The sequence below is a fragment of the Scyliorhinus canicula genome, chromosome 7 (assembly GCF_902713615.1).
Source record: "Scyliorhinus canicula chromosome 7, sScyCan1.1, whole genome shotgun sequence".
In the NCBI taxonomy this organism is placed as follows: Eukaryota; Metazoa; Chordata; class Chondrichthyes; order Carcharhiniformes; family Scyliorhinidae; genus Scyliorhinus; species Scyliorhinus canicula.
Window position 1 is genome coordinate 189711475 of NC_052152.1, and position 18932 is coordinate 189730406.

Consider the following 18932-nt stretch of genomic DNA (forward strand, 5'->3'; position numbering starts at 1 on the left):
TTTTTTTGAATGCCGAATCAGGTCGGCGTGGAAGCAGGCGACCAAAGTAAAGGCGTAGATGGCTTCCGTGCCAGTCTGCTGCCTTTGCCCCCGACCCTGCTGAATTTCGGGAGGGCAGGGAAGTGAAGTCACCTGCGTTGCCCATTGGGTGTGTTTATGTAATTAATGATTAGTTAGCAGCTCTCCTTGTAACGTCCCAAGATTGTTTTCAGGGGCAGGTGGCCATTGGGAGCTGCGTAAATTTCATAGAATTTACAGTGCAAAAGGACGCCATGCAGCCCATCAATTCTGGAAACGCCTCCAACCCCGTGGAAATTCTTCAACCTATGCCTCCACCGTATCTCAGTAATCCCCCTAACCTTTTGGAAACTAAGGGGCAATTTAGCATGGCCAATCCACCTAACCTGCACATCTTTGGACTGTGGAAGGAAACCGGAGCGCAAGGAGGAAACCCACGTAGACACGGGGAGAATGTAAATAACATTTCTCTAACCCATCCTGGGTTCCAGCTCACAGTCTGCCCTGGTCAGTCTGATAAGCAGATTTCCTTTTTTAAAGAAATTGTTCACCAACAGCAATGGGCCCCGAGACGGGCCATAATGTGGCCGTGGTGCCCCAGTTCCCCGGACACAAATTTGTCACCGCTCCCAAATCCCAGTCAGTATTCTGCTTCAATGAAAATGCCAATCAATTCCTGGTTCACGTCGGGGTTGGCCCGCAACCCAGAAATGAATCCACCTTCGGCACAAAAATCCAGCCCAGAGTTTTTCTCGGATTTTTCCAAGTCCTCCGCCAAGACTACGGAGAACAACCGGGCGAATCTCTGCATAAGTTCAACCCTGTAAAAAAAAAATGACAGAACGGAAAGCATTCGGGTGGCATAGCGTGTCTGTGCTGGTACGGAGCAGCTATCATGAACATTTAACTTGAGGTTCACCTGCTCTATTAAACACAACATAAACAGCAGCATCAAATCTATTGCTATTTCCCAAAACTACCGGCAGCTGCCTTAACCTCTAATTGTTGAATGATCCTTAAATACAGCTGCCTCTTTTGGCAGAACCTGGAAGAAACCCTCCATCAATATAATTTAATGTAACAGTAAGCTGAGAACGTTGGATAAGGATGAAGGGCTTTTTGCAAGCTGGAACTTCAGGAGTTTATACTAAAACTATATATTTTGTCAGCACATGTATCCTTAAAGTACGTCCTGTGTTCAATGCTGATTCTGTTTATTTATAGTTACGTGGCATTGACTGTTGATAATGACCACTCCTGTCAACACACATATGATATTGAAATGTCCAGTAATAGATGCTGATGAAAGCTGGTTTATTTAATACCTCTTTAAACTCCTGTATTTTGACTTTGTTCAGCTGAGCTTCTACCCAAAGAACTCGAGCTGTAGACTGTGTCGACTACAGCCTGAGCTAAATAAAGCTTTAAAAATGAGCAGGAAGGTAAAACGGAATATAACCTTCCAAGAATTGAACAATTGGCTTCCCTAAAACCTTTTCCCTAATTCTTTCCTAGAAATCGTCACATTTGCATCATGGGGTCTGGAAATGGCAGAGGTAATGGATTGGAATCACTGAATGATACAACGCAGAACACGGCCATTTAGCACATTGTGCCTCTGCCTGTGCCAGTTCTTCGGCAAAGCCATCCAATTCATCCAACTCCCCTGTGCTTTCTCCGAAGCAATGTAAAAGTTTTCCCTTCAAGTATTTAACCAATTCTCTCTTTCATTGACGATTGAATCACTTCCATGGCCGTTTCAGGCAGTGAATTTCAAATGATCATAACTCACTATGGGGCGGGGGGAGGGAAAGATGTTATAGTCTCATGTCATGTTTCCCCTGATTTCTGACCCTTCTGCCACAGGAAACAATTTCTCTCTATTTCCTCAATCAGGGCTCAACATGATTTTAAACATTTTATCAAATCTCCTTTTAATTATTTTCTTTTCTAGAGGATTAGAGAATGGTTTCCATTTAGACCAGTGCTCTCTGTACAAGAGCAACTTAGCTAGTCCCTTCCCCCTCACCTTACCCCCGCCCCCAGCCCTGCATTTTTTTTTTCTCTTTGGGAGCTTATCCAATTCTCTTTTGAAAGCCATGACCAAACCTGCCCTCACCATTGGGGCGTTGTTTATTCCAGGTCCTAACCACACACAGTGTTTTAAAAAAAAGCTTTTTTCCATGTCGTCTCTGGTTCTTTTGTCTTACATTAATGTCCTTTGGTTCTCGAACCTTCCACCGATAGGAACAGTTTCTCCCTATCTACTCTGTCCAGGCCCCTCATAATTTTGAATAGTCCTGTAAAATCTCCCTCAGACTTCTCTTCTCCAAGGAGAACCACTTCAGCCACTCCAATCTATCTACACAACTGGGCTGGAATCTCCCGGCCGTGCACATCAGCAGGATTTTCCGGTCCAATCGTTGATGCACCCCCACCGTGAGGTTCCTGGTGACGAGGGGCTAATTCAATAGGAAACCCCATTGACATCGGTGGGGCCGGATGATCCCACCGCCAGCCAAGTGCCACTGGCCAAACACGTGACACTTAAACCCCACAGAACTGTTCCTGCATCTGCTTTAGAACTTTACCCCTTAATTTATATTGCCTCTCCTCAGCCATGCCACCAAAGTGTATCACCTTGAATTCCTTCTGCCATGTGTTCGCCCATCCCACCAGCTGGTCTATATCCTCTGATCCTATCCTCCTCACAGTTCAGAATAATTCCAGTAGTCATCTGAAAATGCTGAAATTGTGTTCCGAAAACCCAAATCTACGTCATTAATAAAGACCATGAGGTGTCCTCCACTTGAGTAAACAACCATTTGCCACTACTCTCTTTCCTATCACTCAGTCAACTTTGTATCCATGCCTCCGCAGACCCCTTTATTCGGTGGGCTTCTCTTAATAAGGCCAAGGATTTGAAATGCTTTCTCAACTTGTCCTTCAATAATTGGTGAATGTGCGCCTCAAATCTCTGCCCCTGCAACTTCTTTAAAATTGAACCATATGGTTCATATCACCACTGCCCATGCTTCCAGCCAAAGTGGATCACTTCATGCTTCTCGGTGTTACATTTAACACAATTATGCCTCTGCCATTTCACCAGACTATACTATCCTCCTCATGTTTTGCTACATTCCTGAGCTTCATTTACAGGTGTTGAAAATCTGACTTGTATTGATGTCTAACATTTATTTCTTTGCTGCCTGTCTTGCAGTAGTTCATGTGCATCCTCCAGGTTCCAAAGACCTTCACAGTCCATAATACTGACTGAAGGTGAAGTGTCTTCTCCTTCGACACTGCTGCACCTTTATCCACCCAGAGTCCTTGACCGGCCACAGCAGCCTCCCATTCAACCACCTACCATCGTGGAGACAGCGGACTTGATCTTACTTCGGTCCCCTCAGGTAAATGCACCTCCGGTTTGTAGCCACTAGGCTCACAAGTATTACATAGAGAGATGGAAATAAGTTCAGCATTCCGATTCTGAAGCTGTACAACATGGCGTCAGAATTCAGATTGAAGTTTGGGACAATTGTTGACTATTAAGTTGGTATAGAGCTGGTAGCAATCCTAGCCATATGATTTAATTTGAGTCCCAGCCATAGAATTGAAGAATGATAAAGGATACAGCCAAATATAAAATCCTATATGCATTCAGTATTTAATCCTCTAATCAGCTCCAGGCTGTTATTTCATTGTGAATGTTAAGAGCACAGTTGATATTAAATGCTGGGGTATTCCAAATCCCAGAAGGTATTTTGCATTTCGGTAAAATGTGAGGAAAGAAATGAAGAACTGTGATGGATGTTGAAATGGTTTTGTGAAGATTTTGAACAAAATAGGTGTTTGCTGAACAATAAATTACACACAAGAAAATCAACGCGAAGTACACTTGGCTACACTAACGGTTATACACATTGGGCTGAATTCTCTGGTGGCGGGATGCTCCGTTTTGCCGACAGCCCAGGGGTTTCCCGACGGTGTGGGGCTGCCCCACAATGGGAAACCCCCATTGACCAGCCGGCATAATGGAGCATCCCGCCGGTGGGTTGAAACAGAAATGTGGCACGGCGGGGCAGAGAATCCATGCCATTATCTTTAAATATATCCAGTTCCAAATCCCTTTAACATATTATATGTTTTAAAACTATAAGCAAAATCCAACAATAGTTACCACACCAGGCACCTATATCTTTTTGGGACTGCTTCCGACTTAGAATAGAGGCACCTGACTTCTCAGACATGCTTTCCCCAGGTACAGCTCGATGGGAGTGGACACAGCTTCCTGCTGTTGATTGAGGTCTCAATCAACCCTTGCATAGAGTGAATTTGTCCCTGATGTACGGTTTTTCCTTTTGACCTTCCCTTATCTGAATTAACCTTCTCAGAAGTAACTCTCAATTCCCTATATTGCATGAATTCACTTTTTAAAACGTAAATGTGAAATTCACCCCCGCCCCCGCCCCTCCGTATTTTCTTTTGAAGTTATACCACCTTTACTTTAACTTTTACCATTCTACTCCATTGTTATCTGCGTGCCTTAGGTAAACATCAGTTTACAGTGTTTTTTAAAATTCATTTTTACGAGATGTGGGCTTCGCTGGCTAGGCTAGCATTTGTTGTACATCCCTAATTGTCCTTGGGAAGGTGATGGTGAGCTGCCTTCTTGAACCACTGCAGTCCATGTGGTGTAGGTACACCCACAGTGCTGTTAGGGAGGGAATTTCTGATTCGTTGATAAACTAAATCAGTGTATCAAAAACCTTGGTTCCATCACCTCAGCCAATCTGTTCTTCTACAATTTCCATTTTCAAACAGTTTGTTTTTCTTTAACTGTATAATCACCAGAACGCATTCCCAATTACTGGGTTGCTTATTGTTTCATTTTATCCCGATTTCCCAACATCATAATGGATGGAATTTTACTGCCACGTTGTGGTGGTGCCCAGGAAATGCAGCGAACCGTTCACAAGTCTATTAACTTCAGCGGAACTAGAAAATCCTGCCGGGGAGGGGCCGGAATGGTAGTTCTTCCAAAACGTCGCAATATTGAGTGATTTCAGCCAGACAATAAAGCAAATGCGGGTACTGACATGGCTCCAGTTGATGCAAAGGAAAGTAAGGGGCGGGATTCTCCATTGGCTGATGACAAAATCGGAAAATACGATTGGGCAGAGAATAGGTTCCGACAGCAAAATCGCAGTGGCCGCTAATTTGACGCTAAATTGTAATTGTCCGGTGCCTTGACAGCGGCGTCAATGCGGTCCAGAACCCACGTACAGTAAACACCTTTTGCACATCATTAGCGGGCCTGACCCGGTATTCTCCAGGGCCTCCGCGATTCTCCACCCCCGATGGGCCAAGTTCACTTATGCTTTTAAAAATCGTGAAACCCGCGTCGTGGCTGCTGAGGGAGAGAGAGGGGGTACGGAAAGTGTCCAACAGTACCATAGTATGCCCACAGTCATGCCGCTGGCTGGGGGTGCTTCTGTCAGGGCTGGGGGGAGTAGTGGAGCATGGCCATGAGGTGGGCTGTGGGGTCGGTGTGGACGGGCACGGAACACCATTGCCACAGCCGGAAAGGCAGCCATGCAGCTGCGCACGCTGCTGACAGCCCACTGTGAACCGAGGGCCATGGGCTGTATAGGTCCCCCCCCCAGGGAACTCCCCTAGGTGCCCTCTGGCCCCAGTTGATCCATCAGTTGTACTGGTACGCTCCAGCACAACCAGTGCCATCTTATTGGCTGGCTTGGTGTGTGTGGGGTTTGTAATATGTATATGCGGCTGCAGCTTGTCAGCCTCCTGAGTATCATTCATGGACCCGGCAAATCCCGCACCTTTTCCATTGGAATCCGTTGTGTTCCACGTGGTGCTGGTGCTAGCCCCTCCACAGTAAGTAGCTGAATCGGTCCAGGTTCAGCGCCAGTTTTGTTGTCGTGAAAGTCCAAGAATCCTGCCAGAGTGTCAACACTTGGTCTCAGGAACGGAGAATCCAGTCCAATAGCTTCCATTTATAGTCATCGTTATGACTCCAGGCTATGCAACCGCATCTAATAAATGACTTTATGAAGTAGAGGTGCTGTTGATATGTCGGTGAACGGCGAGATTTGCACATAGCCACATCTCACTTAGATTATGTTCCCCCATCAATTTTGTCATCTATTCCCACTTGAAAGTGTTGTGTGTATGCGGAAAAATCAAACAGATTCCAGTTAACATCTGGTACTGTGCACAAATGGACCATTGCCAAGAATAGGGGACTTGATCGTGATCCAACAGGCTTCACAGCCAAAGCTTATTCTCACTCAATACCCACACACACAGAGGAGAACCAGGGAGGTGGGGGGGGGGGGGGGAGACAGGGAAATGAGAGCTGGAAGGAAGGCACGGGAAACAATAACGAACATGGCATCTCCAGGAGTAGGGAACGAGGAGAATAAAGACGAAACACGGGAGGAACGGCAGAAGCGACAACACCAACATCAAACCCATTCGAGTATTGCCCACCGTAATTGCTTCCCCAGCACCCAAATGTATATTTACCTCCCCGGTCTCTCTCTCTCTCCCCCCCCCCCCGCAAACAGTCGCCGACTTATGTGTTGTAAATAATTTAGCCAGGTGTACAGAGTTGCTGCTGTTGAGCTGGTGCACAATACCCTACCAGTTATTCTATTTTATTTTTTATTGTATTTTTTTTATTATTCACTATTTTCTTTTCTTTGGTATGTTGGGATGTGCCCTACTCTTCTATATATATATATAGATATATATATCTATATATATATATGTTTCTTATCCTGTGTACGTAACGGTAAATATACTTTGTTCAAAAACCCAATAAAAAACATTTATATTAAAAAAAATACCCACACACATGGACATCTTAGGTTTCTGGAGAGTTTGTCAGGTACTGGATCCCAGGACAATTCTCCTCTTCCTGACACTGAGTTCAATTGTAGCACTCCTACCATCCTTCCTGTGGAAATCAGTTAACTCAGCACAGTCTGGGAATCAAAACTGGGATTTTCTTGAGCTATGTGATTACTTTTTGGGAAAACTCGCTGAGCGTCAGGGCAGTAGAAGGAGAAGCGCATCTAAATGTGTGCAGGGTCGATGAACTGTGTGTGATGTGGCACGATGGTGGACTTCATCACAGGCTTGTTTCATGGTGTTTGTTGATTTGGCTAATGAGCCAGCAGGAGGAGCATGATTACTGTGATTGCTACTTATGGTTGGGAATTGGGAGAAATCAGCTGGCATTCCTTCTCCCAACAGCCATCCAATGATCTATGCTACAAACACACGGACGTCAGTGTCACCAGGACCATGCGCTGTGTTGGCGCTGCTGTGTGCAAATTACTTGTTAGTACGCCAGCCACAATATTTGCAGTTGGATGAGGGGGGACTTGAAGCAACCAGGGCACCCAGATATTTGAGAAACATGGGCCTCACGTGATTTTTATTTTTCCCTAGACAACAACCGGCCATATTGAAAGGCTGGCCGCTTGCTCGGTGGGAATAATTCTCAGCTGGGAGTGGGATGGGCACGTTAGCGAGAAAAGAGATTGTGGGTTAGCCGGGAGATCGCAGGGAAAAGCGGGAAGACATTGGGAAGAGGCCAATTGTGGCAAATTATTTGGGGGTCCAGGCTTTGCTGGGGTGGTGTTTCTCTTGGCCCTCAAGCACTGCTGAAAAAATACTTAGCTTCTGGGTCCAGTTCTCGCCTCCCTTCAACTGTGGAGCTTCCCTGGCACTGTGAAACCAGACTTAAAGCCATTAAGAGCTAAATGATTGCTGAAATCTGAGGGGCACAGGCTAATTAACATATTTAAATTACTGACCTGGCTCATGAGATCCAGGTTATTTGTCTGCCCTCGACCTTCTAAGTAGGCAAGATTAGGATCTGACTGAAGTTTTTAGTCAGAACACTATTCACGACGCCCTCTGCTGCCTTGCTCACGTATTTGAAAAATGAAAATCACTTATTGTCACGAGTAGGCTTCAATGAAGTTACTGTGAAAAGCCCCTAGTCGCCACATTACGGCGCCTGTCCGGGGAGGCTGGTACGGGAATCGAACCGTGCTGCTGGCCTGCTTGGTCTGCTTTCAAAGCCAGCGATTTAGCCCAGTGAGCTAAACCAGCCCCTTTGCTTTGTTTGCCACTTGTTCCGCACTGTAACCAATCACTATTTGTCAATGTACTATTTGTCAATGTACTCTGTCGCTTATTCTTTTTGTCTATTATATACGCACTGTGTACGTTCCATTGGCCACAGAAAAATACTTTTCACTGTACTTCGATACATGTGACAATAAATCAATTAATCAATCAACCCCTCTCTAATCTGGCCTGGGGTTGTTAAAATCTCTCCCCTCCATGTCTAGCTCCCCATGAGGAACAAACTGTTTAGGTGATGCACTAGTGAGCGGAACCATATCCCAACAGAATCAAGAGGGAGAAATTCAGGGAAGCAGCGAAGGATTGAATTTTTGTGCACGAAAATGTATTTGAAAGGTTGAGCAATGGCAGCGAAGGTGATTCCAATGTGTTAGAAAATCCAAAACTAAAGCAGCTCCGGACGTGTGTAACTTTGTGCTTTTGCAGACGGTTGCCACCTTCAGTGGCCGTATTCCGACTTTGGGTCGATACGCCTTTGTGATCCACTTCTATCAACCGGAGCACCCTAGCTACGCTGCAGAGGTGCTGATTAATGGAGGACGGATTTGGCAAGGTAATCAGAGTGAATTACAGGCAGCAACTGCAGTAATTGCAATTGCATATTCGATTGTATATAGACTGTTTGATTTACATAAACTGAAAAGCTGTGTTTTCATTGGATCAGAATAATACAGATTCCGTTTTATCAAATTATGTAACATCTATTAAGGGAGGTGATAAATTGACTAGTGTTTTAATACTCTAATGCATATCTGAACTCTTAGCCAAGCATGCACAATGACGTGTGTAGGTCCGCCATGCTAACTCCTGGACCGTGTGTACGGGGGCAACCCGAGCCCCTGCCGATTTGTCCCACTGACCACCCGTAACTCCCACTGATCTGGAGCCTCTGGCCGTGCTGAAGGGGGGAATTTGCAATCGTAGTTAAGTGGGCACATCACACATCCCAAGTGGATCCCTGTGGTTGGGCGTGCCAAGTGGCATCTGAAGTTCATTGCGCAGCATCCCAATCATACTTTGATGCATGGACACTCTCTTAAACACTGCAGGGGGCAGCACGATAGACGCAACAGCCAACATTCGAACACCCAGTGGATGGGCCCCAGCCCTGGGGACAGTCATGGCCCAGTTGCGTGAGCAAGGCGTGTCAATAGTAATCGCTTATTGTCACGAGTAGGCTTCAATTAAGTTACTGCGAAAAGCCCCTAGTCGCCACATTCCAGCGCCTGTTCAGGGGGGTCGGTACGGGAATTGAACCCGTGCTGCTGGCCTTGTTCTGCACTACAAGCCAGCTGTTTAGCACTGTGCTAAACAGGGTTAGATGGGGGCAGGGGGGCCCATGTCTGAGGGAGATGGGGCATGGGATTGGTGGTTGGCCCACATCGTGGAACAAAGAACCAGAGGCGTCATACTGGTTGTGGTGAGGGTATTTTGACGTTCGTCAAACAAGTGTACACCATTGCGCCACTCTCCCGATGGTGCAGCCCCACTATCCCCACCCTCTCTCCCTTCCTCACTGCCCTAACCCACAATGTGCCCTGCCTCTGATCAATGCACACCCCACTCCTTACCCCCTCCACCTACCCTCGCAACCCCCCCCCCTCTTAGTGATCATTGATGTGCTTGTCCTCAGGATGCACATCAGAGGGAGAGGCAGCCAGCTGCTTACCAGGTCCTGTGGCCTTCGATGCCCGTGGCAGTCGTCCTCTGGGGCCAGAGGGCACCAGTGCACTTGTCGGCGGCACATGGCCAGCTAGGCCATCCTGTTCCGGGTGCTGGCTGCGAGACGCAGACTGTACCTCATCAAAGGGGTGGAACTCGGGGAAGTTCCTATGGCCACCGTCGCAAGCCCATTGGAAGGGTCCAGGTTGTCACCCAGCCCACCCCTCCTCCCAGTCAGTGCCCATAGGCCCTGGGGTTCACCTGGGGACGGAGGGGCAGCTGGTTCGAGCACCGGCTGCCCCTGCATCATCTGGCTCTGCCAGCCCTGGCGGCTCCCCAATGCCTGCATCATGGTGTCGACGCCCTCAGCGATGCTCCTCAGTGATTGGGTCATGCTCTGGAGTGCCTCAGCAATGCCCACCTGCAACTGAGACAAACTTCACAGCACCGTGGCCATTCCCATCTGAGAGCTGGACATGTCCTGCAGAACCTCGTCAAGGTCAGACTGGTACTGGGTCACCTCCCCCATCAAGTCAGACAGTCTATCTCGGGCCCTCAGCCATAACTGTTACTGAGTGCACACGCTTGGACACCTTCACTCATGCTACTGGTACATGGGACCAGGCTCTCCACTGTGGTCATCACACTTGTAGTGTTGGACTTGTGCGGTCCCCTGGACCTGTAGCCTCTAGGACTCCTCCAATCGGAAATGGACCTGATAAAGTGCCGCTGATATCTCCCGCTGGATGTCCCGGCTGCACCCTAATGTGTCCATCGGCTCCAGGTAAACCGGGTACAGACGCTCAGCATCAGGCTGGGACCAAGCTAGGTCCTGGGATCCGGCAGCCCTCTGACGGCTGTCTCGCCTGTGGGGTTCCTGCCTCCAGCTGGTATGCATCAGCGACTATGTGGTGCTCACCAGAGTGTGCCCCAGATGCCTGACCACTAACGTTTCCCACCAAGGTGCGTGTATCTGCGATAGTGGAGGGTGGGGATGACAGATGTGACGCATCGACTGTGGCATCCTCAGAGCTCTCCTCTGAGGTGGTCTCATGGGAGACAGGGGAGTGGGCCGTCGCTGTCGGGGAACCTGCAGGGGAACGAACATGTGGTCAGTGGAAGGGATGGGTCAGTCAGTAAGGCAATAACAACTCACGTGTGACAGGATGGGTCAGTCAGTAAGGCAACAGCAACTCACGTGTGACCGGTGGGGAGGGGGGGTGGCGAGCGCAGTCCCAGCGAATCAATTGGCGCGCCTTCATTTACGGTGTGAAGCCCGTGACGTCTCGTTAAGTGGACCAATTAACATTGAATAGCGTTGCCGGCCTCGCCGGGAAGCTCGCGGCAGTTCCCGCACGCTACCATTGTGAGAAATATTTCTGGAGAATCGTGTAGCAACAGAAACTGAAAATATTGGACAATCTCAGCAAATCTGACAGCATGAAATGAAATGAAAAGCATCAGTGGAGATGAAAGAGAGCTAACGTTTCGAGTCTGGGTGACTCTTTGTCAAGGCTAGAGAGAACTGGAATTGGGGTCAGACTTATAATGTAGTGGGGGGGGTGTGGGGGGGTGGATCAAAGGGTCAACGATAGGTGGAGATGGACAAAGGTGTCGAGAACAGAAGACAAAATGAACATAAATGTGGGTGATTAAGGCTCTGAAGGGTGCTGATAGTGGCTCATAAAGAGATTGAATGTGCGAATGGCAGAACAAAGGTGGGCAGTGTGTTAAAGGGCAACTAGGAACTGTTAGCCCAAGTGAAATGGGGGTAGGGGGAACACTGGGAACAATAGGGGCAGCATGGTAGCATAGTGGCTAGCACTGTAGCTTCCCAGCGCCGGGGTTCCAGGTTTGATTTCCTGCTGGGTCACTGTCTGTGCGAAGTCTGCACGTTCACCCCATGTCTGCGCGGGTTTCCTCCGGGTGCTCCGGTTTCCTCCCACAGCCAAAGACATGCAGGCTAGGTGGATTGGCCATGCTAAATTACCCTTCATGTCCAAAAAGGTTAGGAAGGGTTATTGGGTTACGGGGACAGGGTGGAAGTGAGAGCTTAAGTGGGTCGGTGCAGACTCGATAGGCTGAATGGCCTCCTTCTGCACTGTATGTTCTATGTTCTAATGGTGAGGGGAAAACAGATCAATGGAAGAAATTAAAATAAATTGACTAGAAATAAAAATGGGGTGGAGGAGAGAGTTCTCAGTCTGAAGTTGTTGAACTCAATGTTAAGTCCTGAACGTTGTAATGTGCCTAATCGGAAGATGAGGCTCTGTTCCTCCAGTTTGCGCTGGGCTTCACTGGAACATTGCAGCAGATCAAGGAAGGACATCTGGACGTGAGAGCAGGGCGACTGAGATGTGTTCTGCAAAGCTGTCATCCAGTCTGCATTTAATCTCTCCAGTGTAAGGTAGACCCCATTGGGAGCAGCAAATGCAATAGACCAGATTGAGGGAGGTGCAGGTGAAGCGCTACCTCATTTGTAAAGAGTGCTTAGGGCCTGAGATGGTGAGCAGGGAGGAGGTAAAGGGGCAGGTGCCGTGGCGGAGAATTCCGGCCACGGCAGGGGCGGGATTTACGCCGGACCCAGGCAATTCTCCACCACCCGGGAATTGGCGGGGGCGGGAATCACGCCGCGCCGATCGGCGTGCCCCCCGCGGCGATTCTCCGGCCCGCGATGGGCCGAAGTTCCGCCGCTGACAGGCCAATCCCGCCGACGTGGTTTCAACCACCTCTGGTGGCAGCAGGATTGGCGGCGGGAGTGGGCCCCGGGGTCCTGGGGGGGGGGGGGGGGGGGGCGATCGGACTCCGGCGCATGCGCGAACCGCGAAGGCCTTTCGGCCAGCCCCGACGCCGGGCGTCAAAGGCCGTTGGTGCCGGTTTTGGCGCCAGTCGGCGTGGCGCCAACCACTCCGGCGCGGGCCTAGCCTTCTCCGCACCTTTGGGGAGGCCCGACGCCGGAGTGGTTGTCGCCACTCCGCTACGCCGGGACCCCCCGCCCCGCCGGGCAGGGGAGAATCCCGGGCCTGGTCCTGGGAGGGAGGAGAGGGGGCAAGAGTAGAGGTGCAGGAGATGGGTCGGACAGGATTGAGAACTGTGGACTACAGTGGGCGTTGATTTGTACATGATAAAATAGGTGTCATGTGCTTGCACTTCCTGATATTGATCTTCGAAGGGTGTGGATTAATTGGCACTTTTATTGGGCTGTACTAAAACGTTTTTTAAAGAAAGTGGAAAGTTATCAATGATTTTTTTAAAGCTTTTTTTTCACATTCTGTGAATGCATTAGTGTACAGTGGGTGAATGGGCATCAAAGTGCCATAGCTTGGCATGGGGGCAAGAAGGGCCACAGGGGTTGTTTGTGGGAATTGGGGGCATACCTTGACATGTGTGCCCATAGGGCTGGTTTGGAGGGTATGCCTTGAGGTGAGGCATAAGAAGCTAGAGGGGTAGTGAGGAGTATACCTTGGTATGAGGCCATGAGGCTGTACCCAGTAGCTACCCGTGACCTCCTCCGAATAACGTGTTCCTGGGCCGGCTGGCCCGACCCCAGCCTGCACTCGGCCCCCGGCAATGTGAAGATCCCGTCCTCGTGGGCACTTTCCCCCAAGGTGGGCAGGCTGAGCTAGGAATTCTTCTGACTCCCTCTACCCTCCCCCAGAATGGAAATGCAACCAATAATTACTAAAACATTGCATGGGATTCCTTTTAAATTAAATATCACCTGAAATTAAGAACCAAAGTGGTTATAATGATGATAGAGACCCATGAAAATCAAATCACAATGGCAGGGGGAGTCAGTGCCAATGATGCCCAATGCTTAGATCATATGCACTTGGGCAGCAGTCCCAATGTAAATGGGTTGCTCTGTTGAAGCCAGCCGTCATCAAGACTGGTCTAAAAATATTTCAGAACACATCAAGTAGGATGTGTGACTTGAACTGCTGAACTAAACTTGCGATTTGGAATATGGATCTGTGTTCATCTCCTGCTGCCATGCAATGAATCTCAATTTCCTTGGAATGCTGTTTCCGCACATAAAGGCTATGGTCATAGCACCAATCAGACACTCATGAGAATGACTTTGGATTGCATTGATTTGAAATATGATGTGGGGTGCACTGTGTGAGCACGAATACAGAGCAATAGCTGGTTTGTAGCAACTTATTCCTCAACCAATGGCTATTACCTAGTAAATTTGTATCCAGGTTAGTTTCAAGTGTAAAGTACAATTTGTTTCAAGTCTGTTGTCAGATTTCTTAACTCAATTCCATTCTAGTACCTAATTCCTTCCACCCTATTGCACAATAGTCCTGTGGTTCATAGAATCCTAGAATCTCTGCAGTGCAGAAGGAGGCCATTTGGCTCATCGAGTCTGCACCGGCCCTTGGAAAGAGCACCCTTCTTAAGCCCTCCATCCTATCCCCATAACCCAGTAACCTGACCTAATCTTTTGGACACTAAGGGGCAATTTAGCCGAACCCACACATCTTTGGACTGTGGGAGCACCCGGAGGAAACCCACGCAGACACGGGGAGAATGTGCAAACTCCACATAGACAGTCACCCAAGGCTGGAATCGAATACGGGTCCCTGGCGCAGTGAGGCAGCAGTGCTAACCACTGTGCGTCCCAACTGGAGTAGCTTACTGAGAGGTTGGGAGTTCCAATCACACCATGGCATGTACAGAATCTGAATTTAGCAATTCTGCAGGCTGGCAGTAGGAAAACAACCATGAAAGCTGCCATTTTGTCATGAACTCCCCACCGAGGAAAGGGAGCTTGCTTCCTTTAAGCCAACATCATCTAACTTACATTTAACTCCATTCCTGCACTATGTGGTTGACCCTTAAATGCAATCAAGGGGCGGTAATAAAATCTGCCTTTGCAGCGTTGCTTACATCTCAGGGTCAAATTAGAAAAAGCTAGTGTTGTCCCTTATAATGTGCCATTGTAAACTTAACTAACTCTGGTTCTAAGGCTACGTTTCCTCAAAGCACTCTAATAACCTAACCGCCATCTTGTGCTTTTTCTTTCCATTTCCCTCTAGGCCACGTCAACGCTTCGTTCTGCCCCCACGGGTATGGTTGCCGTGGTTCAGTCCTTTCTGAAAATAAGATCGTCCTGGATATAACTGACAATGATGTGTCCATTATCATTCGCGTGCCTGATGGCAAAACTCTGTGGGTGGTAAGTGATGACATTACCACATGATTAAAAATAAAACTCAGGGCATTCTGGGTAGGAATGTGCAAACAGCCGGTTCTCGTAAAATTATCGTTTTCCAATGTACACAGGAAATAGTTCGAAGTGTTAAAACTGAATTCCTGCAAAGAACATTGTCCTCTTGGCCAAGAGACTGGGAGTTCAAGTCTCCCAGCTGTGGGTCTTTGCAGTCGATGCTCCTCGGGACAGAATTCAGTCAGGATGTTTCTGAAGGGAGGAATCACTGAGATCTGACCCCCACTGCAGCTACATATCCCACTGGCTGATTTCTGCTGGTTACTTAAATTCCTATGAAAGACGGGCAAGAATAACTAGAACCCAAAGTATAACACAAATTAGGCCTGAAAATCTGTAGGCCGCAATCCTGGCCGTCACACTGGGATTGTGCCTTGTTAGTCCCTTCCACTACAAGGCTTGTGGGAGGTTGGCGGGTGTCCATGTTATTGTGGGCAACTGCTGGCCTCATGCTATTGGTAAAACTAGTACCTGGTTACCATCCAGCGACTGCCTGTTTACCCAGCAGAAAACCTTTCCTTTGTCTCCTACTAAATTTCACCCTGTTGGCCACAAACAAATTGTTCTGTCCCTTGGATGTCTCGGCTGCTTTACTGGCCCTTTTGGAGATCACAGTGCCACATCTCGCTCAGCATATAGCCTTGCAATGATCCCATAGGTGTGGTGAAAGTGCAAACTCCCACTGTAGGGAGTCACTTGTGTCAATTCCTCCACACCTTGGTGTTGTGAAGGTTGGGTGGAGTCTTGATCCACGATGAAGCCCAGCAGCGGACCCTGGATTAGATCCCAGCACTTCTATGTTCTGTTCTCTTCCAAGTCATTTCACGGGAGTTATGGTGAAAGTCTGTCAGAGCAGCTGAAGAAATTCAGCTCCGTGATAATTAATCGCTTTTGGCGCCTGAAATTCTTCATTCTGCTGAGCACAAAATGGAAGAACCATTACACAGCTTAACATTTGAATATATGAATTAGAAACAGGAGCAGTCCCTCGACATGACTGACCTGATTATGGCCTCGACTTTCCGTTCTACCCCCAATCCGTACCATTTGACTCTCTTGTCAATCAAGAATCTGTCAAATTCAGCCTTAAGAAATATCCTGCTGCCACTGCTGAGACTAAGACCCTTCTGAATGAAACAAAATCTACTCACCGCAGACCTATAATTGTTGAAAAAAATATGTCCCCTCGTTCTAATCTGCATAAGGGAAAACATCCTTTCAGGATCCAGCCTAAAATCATAGCATCCCTAGAGTGCCATTCGGCCCATTGAGTCTGCATCCACCCTCTGAAAGAGCACAAAACCCAGGTCCACACCCCGCCCTATCTCCGTAACCCCATCTAACCTGCACATCCCTCGACCAAGGGACAATTTAGCACGGCCAATCCTGCGCATCTTTCGACTGTGGGAGGAAACTGGAGGACCCGGAGGAAACCCACGCAAGCGTGGGGGAGAAAGTGCAAACTCCACACAGTCACCCAAAGCCAAAATTGAACCCAGGTCCCTGGCGCTGTGAGGCAGCAGTGCTGACCACTGTGCCACTGTGTTGCCCATGTCATGTCCCTTCAGGATCTTGTATTTCAATAAAATCACCTCTCATTCTTCTAAACTTCGATAAATACTGGCCCAAACTGTACAACCTTTTCTCATAAGACAGCCCCTTTATCCCAGGAATCTGTCAAGTGAATCTTCTTCACAATGCTCCATAATAGTTATGTCCTTTCGCAAATCTGGAGACAAAAACTGTACACAGTAGACTATATCTGGTCTCCTCAACGCTCTGTACAACTGTAGCAAAACATGCCAACTTTTGTATTCCATTTCCCTTGCAATAAAGGATACCATTCCATTGGCCTTTCTATGATTGCTGTGATTCGGTTATTTAATCCAGTAATTTCTGAATTCACCGGGTTCTTCTCCAACCTGTAAACCTTTGTCATTTCCAGGACTACTTCTTGATAGTGCCAGAGGCCAGCTACAATTCAAACTACCTTGTTGAAGAACCTTTAGACAAGTCTTATGATTTCATCAGCACCTGTGGAGGAAATAGTTTCTATATCAAGTAAGTTTTGACCTCAAGAGTGACTATATTTCATGGAGGAACAGCACAAACAAATCCTAAGTATCTTTCCATTTGTACCATTCTGATCCTTTATGTTAATTCATCCTTTATCCTTCAATAGTTAATTATGATGTAACTGAATAATCAATCTAAATAAGCTGTATTTCGATTGGGGCCGGTTTCATCTGGGCAGACTCAGTCTCACTTGAGGGAAGTAACTCGCGGGGCCACGGGGATACAGCAGAGGAATGGGACTGACTAAATTTCTCTACAGAGAGCCAATTTCCACTCGATGAGTCAAATGGTCTCCTTATGTGTCATAATGACTGCCTTTGGTGACGTGCATTGAACTTGGGATCTTACTGTGTAAGAAGTGAGTGCCTACGTCTCAACAGTCATGATACTTCAGAGGAGTTCCCTGTATGTGGGGTACTTGGTGATGCTACCAAAATGAATGATAAAATGTTGCAGAAATGCATGTCAATTGCCGCCAAAATTTCCAAACTTTCCCTCTCGGCTCCATTCCCGTTGTCCAGCGAGGCCAAAACAGACAAACGTCAGTCTTGTGCCTGAGCTGAACTTCAAACCCTACATGCTGTCCATCACCAAAACAGCTTCTCTCTCTGCAACATTGGCTAATATTTTCCTCTGTCTCGTTCTCGCTGCTCCTGACATGCTAATTCTTACTTTTATCCTAAAGTTCAAGCTTGCAATGGCCTCCTGCCTATATTCCATACTTAAGTTAAACTAGCTTATTGGATAGTCAGAACTGACAGCTGAAATCACTGTTTCCCCAATGTTAACACCGTGCCAACTTTAATACATCTTTTCACTTGATAATATACCCTATTGTATTTATTATTAGGGAAAATAGAGGAAAGTCCGTTTATAGATATGTTGTCCAGTCTGCGGCCCATGTCTTGTCCAAGGAACATCTCAATCGCCCAACAGTTTTCACTGATTTCCCCCGTTCTTTATATCCTAATGGACCAAATTCAAGAAAGTGAATTATCAACTAACAACTCGCTATCTGGCTTTGCTTCACACTACCTCTGCAAACCAATATCACTGCCCATGCCTTTCAATGATGCTCAGCTCCTCTCTCTCCCAACACTTAAAAGAAAAATTGGCCAGTATTTATTGCCGATCCCTAATTTCCCCTTGAGAAGATGGTGGTGAACTACCACCTTGAATGCAATTGCTAGGCCATTTTAGAGGGTAGTTAAGAATTGGTCACATTGCTGTGGGTCTGGTGTCATACATAGGCCAGCAGACCCGAGAAAGATGGCAGATTTCCTTTACCTAAAGTACATTAGCGAAGCAGCTGCAACAATCCAGGGGCTTCATTGTGACCATGACTGATGCCAGGTTTTTTTTTCCCCAGACTTATTTCGTTAACCAAATCTAAATATCCCATGGTAGGATCGTGACTCATCTTTCTGGAGTATTGACATCTGGATTACTGGTCCAGTACCATAACCTGTATGCTGTCATACTGGTCAGTCTTTCAGTCGTCTTGACCCCATCTTTGGGCTTCCCCTCTCTAAACCTCTTCATCTTGCTTCTTCACCCTTTCGTCCATCTATCTCCTCTGTTTTCTATCACTATCCCTTCTGGATCCTCCAGTGCTCAATATCTCTCCTAAATTCTTAATCACTCAGCCCATTGCTTTCTTATGTGAAACCCTGTCGGAATGCTTTATGTTCAAGGCTTTGTGGCATCTGCTTAAGAAATTAAATAACATTGGTGTTGTATCCAAAATATGTCATTT

The 18932-nt window shown here is 47.5% G+C and overlaps 1 protein-coding gene across 2 annotated transcripts in view; it reads left to right on the top strand.

Annotated features, from left to right (window-relative positions):
- Positions 1 to 18932, top strand: part of lama5 (laminin, alpha 5) — a 324952-nt gene that overhangs the window by 210269 nt on the left and 95751 nt on the right. For both annotated transcript variants that reach the window (XM_038803518.1, XM_038803519.1), the window contains exons 30-33: positions 3239 to 3428; positions 8629 to 8755; positions 14910 to 15049; positions 17046 to 17161. In XM_038803518.1, coding sequence (XP_038659446.1) covers positions 3239 to 3428; positions 8629 to 8755; positions 14910 to 15049; positions 17046 to 17161 — 573 coding nt within the window. The remainder of the gene's footprint in view (positions 1 to 3238; positions 3429 to 8628; positions 8756 to 14909; positions 15050 to 17045; positions 17162 to 18932) is intronic.